The 21,239-nt window shown below is 41.1% G+C and overlaps 1 protein-coding gene across 2 annotated transcripts in view; it reads right to left on the bottom strand.

Moving 5' to 3' along the window:
• Positions 1–21,239, bottom strand: part of CRYZL1 (crystallin zeta like 1) — a 951,914-nt gene that overhangs the window by 196,620 nt on the left and 734,055 nt on the right. For both annotated transcript variants that reach the window (XM_044072955.1, XM_044072954.1), the window contains one exon: positions 9,953–10,071. In XM_044072955.1, coding sequence (XP_043928890.1) covers positions 9,953–10,071 — 119 coding nt within the window. The remainder of the gene's footprint in view (positions 1–9,952; positions 10,072–21,239) is intronic.

Genomic DNA, 21,239 nt, shown 5'->3' on the forward strand with positions numbered 1-21,239 from the left:
AATTTAAATTACCAAGGAAAAGGGTAGGAAACAGGTGACAGTGAGAAAAAGCTAACTTGACTAAAAATTAAATAAGTTTGGAGAAATTGTCTTAAAATTAACAATTTTCTACTTAGCTTTGAGACAGACAGCTAACACGTCTTACTAGGAATGCGGCAAACAAGATCTGGAGTAACTAAAAGAGGGGCACCATGGGTAGGTCCCAGCTGAAAGTTTTTGGCTTGCGCGAGCTGGGAAACAGACGTATCAGTTCTGATGACTGAACAAAGATTTACAACATCAGATCCCATTTTTATAAAATGGGTTAATCTTCCATGGTACCCATATACCATTCATATCTTTTACCTCAACTAAGACGTGCATACATTTGCTGACTAGTTAATTCAACAGAAGTATGAACTCAAATTTATACTTTTGGATAAGCAGTCCCATTATGTTTCAGTCAATACCTGTGTCTTAAGGAAAAACATTACTACACAATATGGAACTCCTGTAACAAAAAAGGAAAAGCAAACCACAGAAATGTGTAGTGCCTACGTTTAGCTGTGTCATAGATACCAAAGTAAGCATCTCTGTAGATGATAATGCCCTGGACTGAAACATTGAAGCCTTGGTACAAGCCTTTAAGACCATCAGACTTGAAGGTTTTTACAAGGCAATCACCAAGACCATGGAATTCTCTGTCCGTTGCAACTTTGCCAACATCAGCTGCCAGACGGGTTCTGGCAAAATCAAGAGGGTAGACAAAGCAAAGGGAAGTTGCTCCTGCAGCACCACCAGATGCAAGGTCTCCTGCAAAGTACCGCCAAAACTGGGTATGTTTGTTAACACCACCCAGAAACACTTGCTTATACTTGTCCTTAAAGGCAAAATTTAAGGCTTGTGTAGGGTGTTATTTTTAGTACTTCTTGTGACTAAAACACTGGTGTTTTCTGTAAATAGATATTTAGTATTGTCATGTTCTTTTATTATTTACTGTTAAATATATTTAAACTTTTCATTGTGGCTGGTCCTTTTTAGTAAATATTTAAGTTTAGAGAGTATTTGCACATATTTTTTTGGTGACAGCTCTGGCCACTCCTGAAAGCCCTGCTGTTTAGTCAACATTGCCATTTGTACTAATATTAACTTCACACAGTGTAACTGGATACCCTTTTAAGAGCCTTATAGTAACTAAGTGATGGTAGTGATAACTACCTTATAGTCTGGGCAGAAGGAGGCACAGCAGGTAATCTGTGCCAGCCTTTCCCAGGTAGGTAGGTGTGTGTGTGTGTGTGTGTGTGTGTGTGTGTGTGTGTGTGTGTGTGTGTGTGTGTGTGTGTGTGTGTGTGTGTGTGTGTGTAAAAATTAAAATCTCAAAGAGTGCGTGTGTCAGCTACTTGGGGCAGGGACACAAATCACTGGTTTCACAGACAGGGTGCCGGAGGGCTTGCCTTGGACACTTGGCTGAGGACATAACCTTACAGCTGTACCAGTGGGGAGTCTTACTAAGGACCTGGAGGGAGACAGATAGACTCTGTTTCCTGTGTGCTCTTATGGGAAACTGTGCTTGATGCAGAGAGATCTGCATCTGGAAATACTGTGTGTGTATCCACAGCATCTTACATGTTAGATAATAAATAAACTGGCTGGGAAGTGCCTACTAAACAGGCTGCAAAAAAATAAAAAAATAACAGCATGTATGCTCTCCATATAGAATCTGCCCATCACTTCTAATGTGACAGAAAGGAATTACTTCATGAATATGTGGAAGGACACTGTTGGCTTTACATTACTGCAGTATGTAAACAATTCTACTGTCCTTTGCTCTGGAACAAGTCTAAAAATGTAGAAGCCAAACATAAGTGAGTTCCCTAAAGTTGAGTGCCGGTTTCTGAAAACAGCTCATAGGTTCACAGGTGTTTACTAGGCTAACAACCACAAGAGCCTTTTTAAGCCTAGCCATGCATCCCAAATCTCTGCCAAGTTCTAATACACTTGTCAAGTTTAAGCATGGGCCTGTGAGATGAACCAGTTACCTGTGTCTATTAGAAACAGCTGCCAAACCAGGGATGAATTTCTGGTTTCCCATCCAATTGTCCAAGTTGCACTTGAATTGGGTTAGGGAGGGACTCTGCTTCACATAGATGGGGGGCCTGTTCCATAGATGGGTTAGTCTCTATGATACATACCTATCTCTCCAGCAGGTTCAATTTGTATCACAGGCAAGGTTTAAGTCTTTAGAATGGGTAATTCTGTTATTATTCTATTATTAGTGTCTGTTATGTCTGAATGTGGATATGACCAGACTCATTACCTTTGACAACTACAAACTGCCTAAGTAAAAGTTCAAGACTGGTGGAAATCAGAACCAAATCAAATATTTTCTAAAACACTGTACATAATTAGCAATGGTAACTACAAATAATAATAGCAATATCATAAACCTTAAAATCAACAATACCATTGATATGAAAATAGCTTGATAAATCTTCTCCATCACACCTTCAATATTTGCTTCCTACCTAGGAAAAACATTTTGAATTCTGCTTGGGGTATAAAATATACAAACACTTCCAGGCAAAACTTATAAACCTTCTGAACTTTGTTGCATATTTGGGAGCCATACATATGTGCTGCATTGTTCCCCTGTAAACTGTTTTTCCAGTCTCTCTTCCCCATTTTTCTAACCTCCTCTGATTTATTCTTATAGTTAACATGCAATATTTTATATGCCCTAGTGATTAACTCAAGTCCAAGACGCACTTGATTTTTCTAGTCAACTATTGTGCTTTTTTCAGTTTCTCAAGCCTTTTCTTTGGAGCAATGGAACATGTTTCACTGGCAAAATCTCTCTATGAACTTTATTGTCAAAAGAATGAGAAGCAGATCGCCTTCTGTTTGTTGGCTCACTTTTTGTTGCATAAACATTATATTTCCTCCCTCCTTAACCTGTTCTATAGCCAAAAATATTTTTGATGAACCTGAAAAATATTCTGAAGACTGCTGGATACAGCAGCTTGAATCTCACACCTGCCCCTTGATACTCCCTGATTGCTGGCATAAATCTGGTTCTATTCTGCCTGGTGTACAGTTACTACTTACTTTTCACAAACATTCTGCTGTGACCAAATTTTAATACTTTTCCTTTCTGCCACATTTTTGCAAGGATCAAGTCTTTCTGCAGGCGTGACTGCATCTTTACTAATATAGGCCTTGTCTGTTTTCTCATGACCAGGTTTGCAGCATACACTCAATGTGCCTTTTCAATTAAAATTTCTGTTGTGGAACACCAGTCAAGTTGCTTATTTGTGCTTTCAGACATGTAATACTGTTTCCAGCAGAAAATCTCAGATTTTATCTGTGTGCTCTACCTTCTAACTTTAATATTTTTGAAACAACTCTTCTTGAAAAGCCTCATACTCACGCAGCCTTTTCTTCATTTTAATCTCTGATTTTTGCAGTTTTAGCAGTTCATCTGAATAGTTAGTTATAGCTATCTGAGTTACTATAGTCCTTTAATGTTTTCATTTATTTTAATTGCCTCCGGGTACATTTGATTTATTTTGTCCTCTAAATTACTGGAAGCTATCTCTTGTACCAAAGCTAAAGCTCAAATGTCTTTTTCTGAACAACTGTATGATTCTTCCCAACCAGTGTTTTCTCTTCACATTTTCTGGTTTATTGTCTTTCTGGTTCTCCAAAATTCTTCTTTGCTACCATCCAGACAGGGTTCTTACTCCCAAACCAACTATTTCATTGGCTTCCTTTTCTCAGTTTTTGTTTCACACTAGGACAGCTAAAATATGGCTGTTGATCAGTATATAGCTATCCTGGAAGTCCTGTAAGCTGGGTAAAGTTCAGCAACTGTCTAGCCAGTATATTGTCTGGATGTCAGCAGAGTTGAAATCTAGAGAAAGCAAGATAAAATCAAGCAGAAAAAGAGAAGAAAAATCTCTGTGGTGGTGACCAGTCTTGCAGCTGTTTAGCAAAAAGCAGCTCAGGTTACATTTTTTTTGTGCAGGAGATGTCTTTCAGTAATTTAGAGGAAAAATAAATCAAACACATTCAAAGGTGTTTAAAATGCATGATAAAGTGGATGAATATATAAAGGCAAATGACATAAGGTTGGACAGTTTAGAAGAAACTTTAAGTAGCTAGCCAGATGAGCTGCAGAAATCTAAGCCTGAAATTAATGAAAGATTGAATGAATATGAGGCTTCTCAAGAACAACTGTTAAAAAGTAATGATGTTAGAAAACAGAGCACACTGCTATACCAGAGTAACCTGACCCCCCCCCTAAAAAAAACAATGCTTTGTGTTTTTTTTTTTTTTTTTTTTAAGTTTTGCATGCACTGAGATTAATTCTCGGTGCATGCATAGTAGAGTGTCGATGTGCATAATGTTGATCAATTTATTTTGATATTATGCACCGACATAAATGGTTTCAGAAATTTATATGAAAAATAAGTTACACATTTTATATTTTGCATGTTGATATTAAGGCTTGTGATACTGCCATTGCTACTTGCAGTATCTACACTTGTACTTGGTCTTTGATAGTCATAATATATATACTTACTGCTTCCTAACTACTACACGTTATTATATTTATATTATAAAATATCTGTCTTACTATAGAATGTTGAGCTATTCTTTCACTGAAGATGGGACTCAACCCAGGTTGTCACCATAATCAAAATTAAATAAATAAATAAATGTATGGTGGACCACAGGATTTTATTGAATACAGTACAGTACCAATTTATTATGTTATGTATAACAGTGGATGTGAATATATATTTGAATAGTAAAAATGGAAAAATTGCAATAGATAAAATGTGTGAGTGATGAAAATGTAAACTTTTGCAATGAGTTACTTCAAGGAACAAGGCAAGCCATGTTTGTTTATTTGTGGACCTTGCTCTATACAACTTTTTTTTTTTTTTTTAAAACATTCAAAGGGGAATTTTCAAGCAGCTTTCTGAGACCACAATGGGGAGCTTCATTCCCACTTGTATTTTTAAATCTGGGATTATGTTACTGGGAAGAGTATATTCAGAAGAACACATTGATCCCATTCCTTAAAGTTTCTTGTATGATATTATCATCCTTTGGCATGGCACCAGTGATACCTTGGAAGAATTTTTTTGATTTTGTCAGGGCAACCACCTAATTTTTGGACTTTACATTTCAGGTGGGTGACTGTGTTATACCTTTTTTGGATGCAAAAGTGGTGAAAAAATCATGTTTTTCATTCAGATATGTTGAGAAACCCTACCCACTCCAAGCACTTCTACCACTTTGTTAGTGCACATAGTTTTTGACAAAGAAAATTGGGATCATGAAGGGGCAGTTTGTTTGGCTTTCTAGATTTTCCCTGAACAATGACAATATCCTGAAGGAGTGTCACATTTTGAAGGAGATGTTCCATGCCAGAGGCAATTCTTTGGAAGTATTGAATGACATAATGGGGTACTTCTGTGGAAAGAGAACAACCAGATTTGCCTTTGTTTTACATGAACCTATGACTAAAACCTCGGGTACAGAGGTGAATATTTTTTTTCTAAAATCAATGATTCTACACCATTTCAATCACGATAAGGTATGGTCAATCTTGGGCAACAAATAAAGCTTACTGATGTATATTTGGCCTGAACTGGCCAAGGCAGATATCCAATACACCAACCAGGGGTGCAAATATACTGGATCTGGTCCTCATTAATATGGGAGAGTGCTGCACACCCCCTATTGTAATGTCTTCCCTGGGAAGGTCAGAACACAAAATGGTCTCCTTTGAAGTAAAAATAAAACCTGAACCCCCAGCTAAACCTGGGATATTCAGGCTAAGGCTAACCTGCTATAAAGTGATAACATGGCAAAATTTCAAGCCCCCCATAAACCCTGAGAACACTACTACCTATAAAGAACTGTTCACAGAAACCCTGTACAAGCATGTTAATAGCTGCATAGAGTCAACAGTACCTAGCAGGAAGAAGTACAGAACTAACTCAATAGACAGGCCACCCTGGTGGAATCAGAAAATCAATAGCCTGTATAACATAATGAAGAAAATCATGGCAAAAATTAGCAGGTCCAGCACCTAGCAGCATAAAAGCACTCTCATCAAATAAAGCAAACCTCAGAGCACAAAGTCTACCAAAGCCAAATTTGAAGCAAGTTTGGCCTCCCAGGCCAAGGATAATAACAAAGCATTCTTAAGCTATGTCCACAATGTTAAAGGCAATACACAATTGTGTGTAGAGATCATTAAAAATGGAGCCACCTATATTAAGCCAGAAGCTATAGCAAAACTCCTGGCTGATAAATTCAGTTCCAACTTTACCCCTTCTCTCCCCCCTCAACCTTCCCATGGGAAATGCCATCAAATATAATTCCCTCTACTATCACTAGGGAACAGGTCCATAATGCTCTCTCCAAGACCAAGAACACTGCATCAATGGGCCCAGACAACATTCCAGGATGCCATCTAAGTAGCATGAAACATGACTTATCAGGGCCTCTGGAATAACTATTTAACTGTAGCCTCCAAACAGGCTTCATGCCTCATGAATGGAGAACAGCAACGGCCATCCATCTGCACAAGGGTGGGCCATCTACAGACCCTGGAAAGTACAGACCCATAAGTCTCACTAGTCTAACATGTAAAGCCATGGAAAGAATCATCATGGAAATGATCAAAAGGGATATAGTAAACACCCAGACATTGGACCCAACCCAGTTTGGTTTCGTCAAGGGCAGATAATGCCTACTCAACCTGGTGGACTTACTTGAGAAGATAACCAAAGCAATGGATGAAGGAAAAATAGTTCACACTGCCTACGTTGACCTGGCCAAGGCATTTAACACAATACCCCACTCAGGCATTGTTGACAAACTCAAAAGGTTATGTACAAAATCATATGTCACCCGGTGGATAGTCAACTGGCTCACAGCCAGGACTCAAAGTTAGAATTGGGGAGTCCACCTCTATAAAACAGCCAGTCACAAGTGAAGTCTCTCAGGGTTTAGTCCTTGGACTGCTCCTTTTTGGTTTTTACTTCTCTGAAGTGAAGGCCAACATCAGTGGTCTCTGACTGACTAAATTTGCAGATTATTGCAAATTAGGAGCCGACATTGAATCCCACACTGACACAAATATTCTCCAGGAGGGGTTGACACAGAAACAACTGGTGTCAGAGCCATGGACTAGAACTAAATGCCAAGAAATGCATAACAGTATTCTTTGGGAAGTCATCCACCCCTGGTAACTATCATATTAACAACATACCCCTTAGAGCTGACCCAGTAGTCAGGGACTTAGGGACACACACAGATAGTACTCTAGTCTTTGACCATCACGTGTCTACAGTGGTGAGGAAATCATTCTATGTTGTGCAACTTATAAACAAAGGTATGGCATCTAAGTCCAAGGAAGTCATTGTTCCACTGTATTCGGCATTCATCAGACCTATCGAGTACAATGCCCCCTTTGGTATGTACCTAACCAGAAATATCCAACAACTGGAACATCCACATAGGTTCCTCACTAAAGGAATGAAGGGTGTAAGTAAAATGTCCTGTGCAGACCGCCTCAAGACCCTATCACTGTATTCCGTCTCCTACAGGCTTTTGAGGGGGGATCTATGCCTGGCAGAGAGGGCATTGTCAGACTCCAAACTGATGGACCTCTTGTATTTCCACAAAACAAACAGCACCAGAATTACCCATTCGTAAGACTGAAACCTTGCCTGTGATACAAATAGGACCTGCTGGAGAGACAGGTGCGTGTCCCACAGACTACCCTCTCTATGGAACAGGCTCCCCATCCATGTAAAGCATAATTCCTCCCTAAGCCAATTCAAGTGCAACTTGGATAATTGGATGGGGAACAGGAAATTCATCCCTGGTTTGGCACCTATGTCTCTAATGGACACAGACAACCTGTAAATGGTTCATCTCCCAGGTCTCTGCTTGTAAATGTTTCATCTCCCAAACCCTGCTTACACTTATCAATGGTATCAGAATTTGTCAGAGATATGAAATGCATGGCTAAGCTTAAAATGGCACTCATGGTCGTTAGCCTAGTAAACATCTATGAACCTATAATGACATCCGTGGTCGTATGTCCAAATGTGGTTCTTGCAAATTTTGATTCATAAACAAGAGTCTAAATCTAGTCATACAACAGTACTACAGGGCTTTACCCTGCCCTGACAGCTTTAACTGCAACACTTTTGGTATCATTTATGCCACAACATGCAATTCCTGTTCAGCATATTAAACAGGGAAAACCCAACATAAACTTACAAGGAGAACACAAAACTATTACTGCATCAAGTCCAAGGAAATGACCAATGCCCTTTTAAAACATTCTGTTGTTTGTGACAATTTTTTTTAAGAAGTTTTCTTTTTTAGTTTAGATGAAGTTCCACTTGAAGTAAGAGGGGAGAATTGGGAGACAAAAGTGCCATGCAGAGAAATACACTGGCAGATTTTGTTGAATAGTGATGTTGCACCTGGGATGGATGACAATATTTCCATTACACCAGTCCTCAGGAAACAACACAACAGACTGACCTTTTGCCCCACCCTACTTCCTTTACATATTTGGCTTAGTAGGATGGAATGTTTTTATTCAGAAGTAGTTCATTTTTCTGTGAATTAAAGTGCTCAATAAACTGGTGTCCTCGATCCTGTGGTGGTTTAGCGTCCTTTGTTGATTACATTTTTAGTAACACATTTACAAAATTAACTAGTTTAGAGCATGGTAGTAGCAAGTTATGGCACGGAGACAGTAATTACAAACAAAATGCAGAAAATCAAAAGATCTGTGGAGAGAGAAGTAATATAGATGTAAATTAGTGATAGCAAGATTGACATCATTCAACAAGAAAGAATTAATGTTATTACTCTTACCCGACGATTCCAAGACCCAGCATTTGATCTGCTTGAAAAACAGGCTACTGAACCCAATACCTTTCTCTCCCCTCAACTACCATGGACTTGAAGCATCACACCAGCCGCAGTATTCCTTCTCCTCAGTTCCTTACACGTGCTGATACATCAAGTGTTGCCATTCACTGGGGGGTCTTCCTCCTAGAGGATGCCTAAATCTAAGTGGATATTAGTAACTGCCATGCACTACAACGGAATGAACTGGGCATGAGCCAGCATACTACAGTCCTCATCTTTTTTTTCCTTTACAGCTCTGTGTTCCCATTTAGCATGCTGGGAATGATATAACATACACAGAGCTGGCATATACATTGGCATATGCAGGGAGTGTGGCACTGCCTCACTAGGGATGTAACTTCCAAATTCCTCCACCAGAGGATATATGAGATTCAGTGTGCCTAGCATATTTCTATACCCTTCCCAATCAATGAGGCAAGCAAGCACATGTCTCACCATTTCTCCCCCACCTCTGGGGGTTCTTCCAGCCACTGAGACACTAGTTAAATACAAGTCATCAAAGATATACCCAATATATTTGCATCTAATACAGAGTCTGAAACTGCATCAGTTTTTAGACAAGAACAGTGCACTGGTTACAAAGAAATAGAAAAGATTACAGATTTAATTGGAAGGATGTTATTCTGTACAGTTTTAAGAACATAAAATATTATTGTTGGAATGGCTGAATCACAGTCTGTCAAAGCTTGAGTCATGTTTAAGAAATAACATTTTTTATGGATCAAGTTATGGTAGAGCCGCACCAGCTATCACTAATTCCATCTGGATAGAAGTCAAAGACACCAGAGCAGGTGCCACAAACAAAATCATATGGAACAGAGTCAAATGGGGTGTGTTGCAGCAGGTAACCAGTGAACTAATGTTATGTCTTTGTGCTGTACTTCCCTGTTAGAAATCTGTGTTGTTCATATCTCTTCATATTTGCAATTGGTACTTTTTCCTCTCCATTTAATGGATTGAAAATTTACCTAAAATATTCTAGTCTATTCTTTCATACCTGAAGACTGGCCATTGTAGTTATCCAGTGACCTCCAACAGCTAGGACACAGAGTATTTCATGCTTGTGTGGTAGATGTTGTTTCAAAGGTGATTCATCCTCTCCACTATATAACCGAACTGTTAAATAAGTATGCATTAGATTACAGGTCTTTTTTAGTGAATATATACATGACTTTTTATCAAAACAAAATAAAAGACATTCTCCCTGTGGTTTCTATTGCTATTGTCTAATTTTTATAAAATACATTTTTTAATTAGGCATGATTCACTTATTTACTGTGCTTACAATTACTGAACAATAAGTCATGTTAGTTATATGAAATCCATATGGGTCTATATTAGGTGATCGAACCTTTACGTAATTGAATACCTAAAGGTTGACACTGAAACACAAAAGCTGTAAACATCGAACAGCCACTTTTGTGAATTCTTTCATAGGGAAAAAATTTGCTTGGCTGTTATCAGGAATCTGCCCTTTTCTCCACTGTATAGTGATTTTGGAGTTGGTATATTTAGTTAGAAGGGGGTGGGGGTCAAAGCCACCCACTCCATTAGGGTATGACATTTTTCTTTCCTTCAGCCAAGCAAATTCTTTCCCTACGAGAGAATTCGCAGAAGTGGCCATTTGATGTTTACTATTATTCAATTACCTAAAGCTTTGACTACATAATATAGACCCAATCCATATGGCAAACACAAAATCAGTGGCACAAAATCATAAACTCAAAACAGAAAAAAAGCAAAAACCATGAGTGAAAGTTAGTCAAAAACAGTAATTCTTGTGATGGGCAAAACCCCATACCACTACACCTCCTAAGTATTTTTTAAACACCTTTATTGAATTATCACTTGTGACACAGGCAAACAAGTTTATATAAAAGTAAACAAATCATATCAACAAGTTCACATTTACAAAATTATACATCACACATATTGTTATATATCCTATAATCTAAGTAACATTACATAAATTATTCAAATCCAGACCTATCTTAAACCTCTTTCCTCCTCCACAATTTTTTTCTGCATGTATTCTTCTCACAACTTCCATTTTTCTATGTAATTTAGTCCTACTCTTGTCTAAAGATTCCACTTCCTGTTTTTTTATCTCGGTTACAATATTCACAACCTCAAGTAGAGTAGATATAGATTTTGATTTCCATTTTCTAGTAATTGTTTTTTTGGCAACCACCAGTGTTAAACTTAACAAGGCCTTACTATGTCTATGCAGTTCAGATCCTGCAAATCAGCTCAAAAACATAATTCCCTTAGTTACACACATTTGTTCATCCAGTATTCCTGAGAGTACTCTGTAGGGGAATTTTAAAGTCTTCCAACTCATTACACTCCCAAAATATATGTTCCCAGTTACCTTTTTCTTCCCCATCACACCTCCAACATTTGCCATCCACCCAAGGAATAATTATTTGGAGTCTGCTTGGGCTATTAAAGTATCTATGCAAACACTTCCAGGTAAAAATCCTAAATCTTCTAGATTTTCTTGTATATTTGTGAAGCAAACATATGTCTTCTCATTGTTTCTTTGCAAATCTCATATCTAATCTCTCTTCCCAATCTTTTCTGACCTCTTCTAATTGATTCCTGTAGCTGTCATGCAATATTTTATATGCCATACTAATTATCCCTTTTTCAAAAGCAGCTTCTGTTCTAGATTCAAGTAAAACATCAACCAGTGCAGGTCTTTCATTTAAGATTCTCCTTTCTCTTTGTCTATATTCTGATATCAATCCCTGATAGGGAAGGCAATCACTAGCCTGCAATCCAAATGTCTTTATGTCCTCTTCCCATTCTATTAATTTACCCTCTCTAATGGTTTGCTCAGTACCTTGGTTCCTTTGCCATCTTCCTCCAGTAAATTTCAGCCCCTCTCATCTATTCTCTGTGCTCCTGATTGCAGTCATCCCTATATGCAGAATCTCCTTTCTCCAGTCCTGTGTTGGCTTAGTTCTTAGTAATCTGTCTGGTAGTTTATGAATCAAATGTTCTGTATGACTTATTTTCCTTAAATGTCTGCTTTCAAAATCCCATTCTTTCCTTATTTCTTGAATTACCCCCTTACTTCATTGTACCCCTCCTACGTATAATAACCTCTGAGGTCTGTGTATCTTGGGGAAGAGTAACACTTTGCCAATGCAGCATAGTACTGCAGACATAAGTTGAGCAGTAGAGTACATTAGCATACTGCAACTTCCTCAACTTTCTTTCTTTTACATTTTAAGAAACTCTTTCCTTATTCTTCCATTCCTTCCCACATTTCTCACCACTGAAAACAAGAAGTTATGTACTCACCGTAACGTTCGATGTATGTAGTCCATCTCGCCTTACATTCTTACCCGTGGGTTCGGAGCCGAACCTCGGCTCTGACTTGGCCATACTCTAGCTCGAAGTCTTCAACTGGCTCGTGGCTAAGAGGTATCCCATCATGCAACAGGTCTATTCCCCAGATCTTGTTTGCTGCAAGCTCACACATGTACACACTGAGAAGAACAACCCCAACAGAAAGGACTACTGACACCAAGAGACAATACCCCAGGTCCTCCAGGAGGGGGAAGGAGGGAGGGTTAGTAAGAATGTAAGGCGAGATGGACTACACACATAGAATGTTATGATGAGTACATAACGTCTTGATGTTACTTAGTCCAATCTCACCTTCATTCTTACCCGTGGGACAGCGTCCCTAGCACCTTGATCTTGGGTGGTGCAGTGAAAAATACTCTTGAGCACCGTGGAACCAAAGGAAGATCTGCCTCTACAGACCAAATCTAATTTGTAGTGACTAATAAAGGTATGAGGCGAAGCCCATGTTGCTGCAGTACAAATATCATCCATAGACATCCTAGCCTGAAATGCAGTTGAGGTAGCTACAGATCGTGTAGAATGAGCCTTCACTTTAAAGGATAATTCTTTGCCATTGGAAGCATAAATAAATGCGATGCAATCGGAGATCCAGCGAGACAAGGTTACCTTAGAAACCCCAAGTCTAGTGTCTGAAAACGACAAACATTTAATCTGATTTCCTGAAATCTTTTGTCCTATGTAAACAGAAACACAATTGTCTATGAACATCTAGCTGCTGAAAATTAAATTCTGCCTTGTTGGAGAATTCAGGAAAAAACACAGAGAACTCAATGGATTGGTTGATATTGACAACAGAGGCAACCTTTGGAACAAAAGAAGGGCTGGTTCTTAAGGAGACCCTATCTTTGTGAAACACCAAATAAGGTGGCCGAATTGATAATGCTTGGAGTTCAGAGATCCACCTAGCTGAAGTTATGGCTACCAAGAATACTGTCTTCCATGACAAGAATTTAATGTTACACGTTAGCTGCAGGCTCAAAGTGAGTTGAAGTGAGCTTCTGTAGTACAAAATTGAGGTCCCATGACATCACCGAATCAAAGACTGGAGGTTGGAGTAATAATGTCCCTCTCAGAAAAGCCCTACAAAGCTGATGAGCCATAATGTTGGGCTCATTAGCAACGTGAAAGGTAGAAATCACTGCCAATTGTACTTTAATTGTTGCTGCAGCTGAACCCTGACTGAATAGTTGAGAAATAAATTCCAATATTGCCGAAATAGGTGCTGTATAAGGATCAATATGTCTCTCACGGGCTCAAATAGAAAATCTCCTCCACTTACTGGAATAAATCTTCCTGGTAGAAGGCTTGTGGGAAGATGACAGAATATGGACCACCTCCAGGGAAAAATCATGAAGCCTGACTAAGAATGGAACTGGAGCAGCCAAGCTGTCAACTTGAGGGTCTGGATGGAGGGATGGAACTGTCCTGACATATGAGTCAGCAGATCTGGAGCTGGGTCCAGAATCCAGGGCTTGTCCATTAGATAGGGTTGAAGGAAGGGAAACCAAACCTGATGAAGCTAGTATGGGGCAATGAGGATCATTTTGCCGCCCAAAGACTGTGCTTTCTGAATGACCTTTGATACGAGTGGTAATGGTGGAAACGTGTAGAGAAGACCGGAGGACCAGAGCGTCCCTGGGTGTCTCCCCCTCCGGGAGGGATAAGGGTGAAGTAGCTGCTGCATTTGGCATTGAGGGGGCTGGCAAATAGATCGCAGCAAGGCTAACCCCATCTGTGGAATATCTCTTCCATAACATAATTGCTCAGGGATCACTCATGAGGCATTATGATAGCTCTGCTCAGCCTGTCGGCAATCACATTGAACTTCCCCGGTATGTGTGTTCCAACTAGAAAGCGTTGGGAAGACACTGCCCACTGCCAAACTCAAAGTGCCTCTGTGCAAAGGGGGTATGATTTGGTTCAGGTACCATACCACTGACATGTTGTCTGAGTGGATTGCAATTGTCCCTAGAGGGAGAAAGCTCTGGAGTGCTTGCAATGCTAATAGCACTGCTCTCATCTCTAGGACATTGATATGCAAATGGGTCTCGTGATCCTGCCACGTGCCTTAGACAGTCCTGCCAAGATAATGCCTCCCCACCCGATCTGGGAGGCATCCATAGTCACCGTGGCAACTGGAGAAGATGGGACAAAAGGCTTGCCCACGTTGAGATTGCTGGCCTGAAGCCACCAGTGTAGATCCCACTTGCACGTGTCTGTAATTAGAGCAGAGTGGAAGATGCTGTAGTGACCATTGGGCGAAAAGCAGCCACTGAAGAACCCTCATGTGTAGTCTGGCAAGGGGAAGTAGCATGATCGTGGTAGCCATGGTCCCTAATAACTTGAGGACCACTTTTGCTTTGACCTTCCTCAATGGCAGAAAGGTGCAGACCTGCTGTTGTAAAGCCTGAATTCTCTCTTCTGGTAAGAAGGGCCTCATGAGCACCATATCTAGCTCGGCGTCGATAAAAGTGACACACTGCGAGGGCAACAAGGCAGATTTTTTCCAATTTAGAATAATTCCTAACCTTTGGCACAGTGTAATGGTGGTGTCCCTGGTCTGTAACAGTAGATGCCTGGGGGTAGCAGAAAGGAGCCAGTCATCCAGGTACGGAAACACTTGGAATCCCTGACATCTCAAGTGAGCCGTTACAACTGCCATGCATTTGGTGAACATCCTGGGGGCTGTGGTGAGACCAAAGGGCAGAGCGCAAAACTGAAAATGACTGGCTCCCAGCTGGAAGCACAGATGACTTCTCGGTGCCCTGTCCATTTTGATATGGTAGCAAGCATCTTTGAGGTTGATGGAGTACATCCACACATCTTTCCCTAACAGAGGGAGTATTGACTGTAAGGTGACCATGCGGAACTTGGACTTTTGTACATAAAGGTTCAATCGGCTGAGATCCAAGATGGGTCTCAGGTCCCCTGTTCTTTTTGGCACCAAAAAGAATCTGGGGTAAGTCCCTAATCCTATTTGGTCTGCGGGGACAGGCTGAATGGCTCCCTACAAAAGCAACTTTTTTATTTTTAAAGTTGCGGAATCCCTGCGACTGGGTGGAACGTCTGGGATTCCCTTGGTTGGCGGGGGAGGAGAAGAGAAGGGAATACAATAACCTCTGGAAATCATCTTTAATACCCACTTGTCTTGGGTGAAGTCTTGCCAGGTTTCTGGGTATAAAGAAATGTGACCCCCGACCGGCTCTAAGAGATGCACAGTTGGGCCTCCTTTCAGGAGCACTGGTAGGGAGAACCAAGAAAGGAATCACGGTCCCCCTGGTTACGCGGGCCTCCTCTGCCTTTAGAGCAGCGTCTACCAGAATTTTCACCCCCTTCCCTGCCTCTGGAGGGGGAATCGCTTTGTGCACCCTGAAAAAATCTCTGACTTTCTGAACCACATTTTCCCACCCTTCTGGCCCTTGGGGTAAGGTCTAGAAGGCATGGAAAAATGGACTCCCATGGCAGACAGGGTTATTCTCTCCTGTTCGCACTTAGTGAGAGTGCCCTTCACCTTGGTTCCGAACAACGATGAACCATCAAAGTGGGCATTGGTGAACGTAGACTTGAAGGTCTCTGCGAAATTGCACAGGCGCATCCAGGAGTGTCTCCTAAGAGAGACTCCAGAAACAGCTGCCCTACTCGCTCCGTCGGCTGCGTATGAGATCAGCCTCATGGAGGAGTTGGTAAGGGAATTTAGGGTAGACATCTGTGCATTGACCTTCTGTGCCATGGCATCAGAAATATTACCCTGTAGAGAATCTCCTAGCTCTTTTAGGACATCTCTCTGGAGACTTGTAAAATGCGTCAAGTAGTTCACCGTCCGCAAAGTAAAGGCCGCTGAGGCAAACACATGCTTCCCATACCTGTCCATAGCCTGGGACTCCTTGTTAGGCAGATGGATGGTAGACGAAGTTTCAAGTTCCTTCTTGGTGGCTGCTGCCACCACCATGGCATCTACTGGAATGCCCTTAGTTAGATATTCCTTGTCAGAGAGGGCGGACAAAAACTTATTGGGTCTCCTATGGACCGGTTCCACAGTGTTAGGAGTTTTCCACACCTTTCGACAGACAAGATCTAGCAGCTCATCAAAAGGGGGAGAAACCCAAGAGGTGGAGGGTTGAGACCCAAAAACTTTCAGGAACACAGACTCCTCGTCAGAAGGGGATTTGCAGGGCCAACCACCTCTCTGCTTCAAGATCTCCAGGATATCTGAAAAAGCGATATCTTTAGAATACGACTTGGGGGACCCCTCGGACTCCTCGAGGTCGGTGTCTGACATGAGAGACTCATCCGGGGAATCAAGGTGTTTCTTCTTACACAATCTCTTTCTGGCAGGCTCCTCAGGCAAAAACTCTGGGGAGACGTCAGAAAGTTGGGGACCACTCATGGAGGTATCCTGAGGCTTAGGGTCTCTGCTGCCCATGGATACAGCATGATCTGAAACTGACACGTGCTGGAGTGGGCAGAGTATCGGTGCCGTAGGATGCAGCTGATGACCTGGCCAGCACGCTCCTCATAACCTCGAAGGCTGATCCCCCAGGCTCCAAAGACCAACTAACTGTAGAGGAAACAGTAGTAGCCCTTGGCGCCGAGGAGATGAGGTCCAAGCAGATGTGGGGTCCAAGCTCACTCGAGCCGAAGCACTGAGAGGAAGGCTCAGAACTGATGAAGATCAATCCAATACCTCCCCCTTGGGTCAGACAGGAGAACCGTAGACCCTCAACCCTGTGGGCGGAGCCGACGGGGTCGGAGCGGAAATCGGAACAGAGAGGCCAGGCGAGGCTACTAGAACTGACCTAACAGCACCCGACTGAACCGACAACTCTGGCTCCAAAGGCTGAGAAAGGCTTGGAGGAGGAACAACAAAGGATGAAGAGGCCATATTCTCTGGAGCCGCCTGGGTCAGAGCCAAAATCAATTTGGCCAACACCGATGACTGAAGCAGTTTCTTCACCACCCTATCAACGTCCTCATCGGAAAGGGTCCTGGAAGACCTGGAGGATAATGTAGGAGATATAGATCTCCCTACAGAAGGGGACTTGCATGAAGGAGAAACTGATCGAATAACTGGAGACCGGCTCCGAACCAAAATATCTGTGACTGGCTCCGAAAGGCTGGGAGCCGATATGGACTTAGTCAAGAGACTACCTTCTGTCGACACCGAAGGCAATGGAACCAAAGAAGGAGAAGCTACTTTCTCTGGCAGCTCCAAAGAAACAGACGGAGCCGGAGAGCGCTTCTTAGAAGTCTTTTTGTCCCTTTTAGCTGGAGAAGATAATGCACTGGAAGACTTATCCAAGTCTTCCTCGAAGGAGTGTTTAAGCAGTCCTTTCAAAATGAGCTTTTTCTTCCTCTCCTGTAGCACATGGGGACTGAAAGAATGACAAAACAAGCAGGACTCTTGGAGTTGAATAGCCCCCAAGCAGTACACACACATAGAGTACCCATCAGTTAAAGACATTTTACTGTTGCATTCAACACACTTTTTAAAGCCCGAAGGCCTGTGTTCCTTAGAATCCTTGGACATGCTGAAAGGAACAAAGTAAGACATACACACACTAGACCCAACTAACTCCACACGAGAAACAGAGCCTCTAACTAAAACGTCTTAGAAACCGGCAGGAAAGACAACAGGGAGAACTAGGTCCTCTAACTTAAACAGGCCTAGCCCGGGAAAACAAAGGCAGGATAGCACCACTAGCCAGACACAACAACACTAATGCTAACAGAATGGAGCACCAAACCAAAGACCACAAAGAAACAATGGGGAGGACTTGGTCCTCTAACTTAAACGGGCCTAGCTCGTGGGGAAAGAAATGAAAGGGATACCAAAACAGCCGACAAGGCCACAAAAAACAGCAAGAGAAACAAAACAAAGGCAGTAAAACACAACTACCACACACACAGAGCTATGAAAATAGCTTTTTTGAGCAACAACAAATCAACAGTTTATAAAAATTTTATAAACAGTATACTTAGCCACGGCCAAAAGCGAGACCACGTCTGAGCGTAACAAGCGGCAAACGAGATCTGGGGAATGTAACTGTTGCTTGATGGGATTCTCCTTAGCCACGAGCCAATTGAAGACTTCAAGCTAGAGTATGGCCGAGTCGGAGCCGAGGTTCGGCTCCAAACCCAATGGTAAGAATGAAGGTGAGATTGTACTACATAACATCATACAATTACCTTTTGCATCTGGCTAATCTTCTATCACAATATATTTTACTAAAGTTAACTTATTATACATAGGTACTAATACTCTTCTGAATTCAACCTTCCATAAAGTACAGTTGTGTTAAAGATACCTACTATAATATAATTTTTGAGATTAAATCATTGTAGAAGCAATTCATAAAATATGACTTTAATCACCTTATGCACCTTCTTTCCTAGGCAGAAATTTCCATTATCTGTGCCCTAAGTTCCTATGAATGCAAAAGCTAATTTCAGGCCAATGTCCCACTAAACTCTGCTTGCTGCACTAGCCACCAATACAATGCCAGTACTGGTAGCAGCTTTCTTTAATTCTTTGACTGCCATATAACACTCATAGGGATTTGTGACTGCAGAAAACTACTGTCCTTCAAACAACTAATTACCATAAAACCAAAAACTGTAACTGTGTAATAATATAACAAAAGATAACTTGCACTGGTGGTATAAAAGGATAAGCCCTGACAATAGGCCAGTCGACCAGAGTTTAAGTAGTAGCTTGAGCGCTTGTCAGTGCGGACAGCGGAGTATGGATGCACTCATCCTGAGAGAGGGAAAGAATGCAAAGGCCTGGGGGCACACACGTTTTTGGATTTCCCTGGCAAAGACTAAAGAAATCACCATACATTGCCTTCTGTGGGTGGGACAGGGCATTTGTTGATGTCAACCCCTTGTGGAATTAAGGAGAGTTGCAGTGCTGAAACCTGCAGCACACCCCACCCAATGGAGGGTGCCTTGCTGGGCAAAGGAAGTGGGGCTTAAGTGGATAAACCCAAACCACACAGTTGCCTTAACTGTCTCTTCCAGTTGACCTTGCCGTGGTTCTAGAAAACAAATGTGTATCTGACCAGAAAGAGGCTGACAATCAACATGCAAGACGGACAAAGTGTCCCAAGTAAGTAGACCAAAAGATTGTAAGAAAACTATGCAGGTACTTATTAAGGGGAAGTGCCAATGGCAAGTATACTTTTAAAGTAACCTCTCCCTGAAGATCAGCTGTCATACTTGAATATTCTTCAAGAAGGGTCATTGTAATGGTAAAATCATATGGGGACAGGTTCCTCCCTGTAGCACAGCTATGCTAAAATTAGTCCTGCTCCTGGACTGTGCTTCCACCTTTCAGCGTTTTTGATGGTGTTTGAAATTCTGCAAACAAAAGACCACATGGAAGCTTCTGAATGTCACCTGTAAAAACAGTTCTGAAAAACATTGCAGACGTAGGTGCTGTTGCAATGGAATATTTGAGCTTTGCAAAGGTTTACTGCATTTGTCACAGCAAAAAGCAACACAGTGGACAGCCACTTAGAAACAGGTCTGCTTAGTGTCTGATAGGTCTTCTTTTCTTTTACTGAATGATACAATAAAAGCTGATTTGTCTTTTTTGTTTAATCACTAGTCCTTGCACAGAATCTCAGCTGTATTTGTAAACTCAAAAGATGCAAAGAATATTCTCCATCATTTTGACAGAATTATAGACTGGAAGTTAAATGGACTGACTGACAGTGACTGTTGGAACTAGTTTTGGCAAGACAGACGTATATTGCCATTATATTGTGGAATACAACCCAGTACAGAGGTTTATACAATAAAGCTCATGACTTTGCAACTCTTCTGACAGAATTAACAGCAACCTGAAGAAGTAGCTTCCATCAAAAATAGTTAAATTCTCTAGTGCTTAGAAGTTTGAATCCCAAGGTGCAGAAATAAGTCTACTTAGTGGTGCAAAGTGAGGAACACTTTTAAGCAATATTTTAGTATAAGGATTAGTGCTACCTGTGAAGTTGTAAGACACGCAGAGATTGCAGGAAAATAAAGTTTGATTAAGGAATAAGCTACACTAAAAGGAAGTAGTCTATGTAGTCTACTAATCTAGGTCTTGTGACACATTCTAAGAAACAAATCTCTTTTCCTTCAGAATACAAGATTTTCTTGCATTATTTCTTTAAGTGTGTTTTAAAATATTTACAACTACTAAAAAACGAATTGCTGCTAGGAAACAAAATTCTATCTTCCATGCTAATAAGTGTTGAGTTTTGTGGTTGAAATGTAAAACTATGTCACTGGGGCAGTAAGAATTTGTGAAGAGGAAACAGCCATGGTGGAAAAAAATCTGGACATTTAGAAGAGAACACCAAGCTCTCGTGAGCAAGGAGGTGGTAGTATTAGGTTGGCCTTGTCTTATTTTGCTTTGAGGAACACTTTCGCCATTAAAGGAAAAGGAGGGAAGGCATACATTAATCTGAGTCCTCTGAAAGTAAAAAACATACATCTTTGAAACTTCCTTATAAGGGAACAGCATACTTTGAGCAGATTGTTGCAGTGGGCAGCAAAGAAGATTCACATCTACAAGACTCTACACCTACATACTTTGATGAAAAATCAATGAATCCATTTTCAATTTGTGAATCAGTTATATTAATGCTGAAAGCAATTGTTAACTGGTTTTGTAAACCATAAATATGAATTGCTAAAGGTTGTGAAGCAAAGACCATTACCAAATCCTGTCTGTCTCTTTGCAAAGTTTAAAACATTTAATATATCAGGGTTTATTATGTGTTGCCTGTGCTAATTTGAAGGTGACCTGTTTGAAAGTTGTCCAGGAAGGCTGTCAGGGGTCAGGTATAGTATTTTCACCTCCTACAATTTTGATATGACATAACTCATACTGAGACCAGCTGCCTCACACTGCTAAT

The sequence above is a fragment of the Protopterus annectens genome, chromosome 5.part1, assembly GCF_019279795.1.
Source record: "Protopterus annectens isolate FY-2018-M chromosome 5.part1, PAN1.0, whole genome shotgun sequence".
NCBI classification, from domain to species: domain Eukaryota; kingdom Metazoa; phylum Chordata; order Ceratodontiformes; family Protopteridae; genus Protopterus; species Protopterus annectens.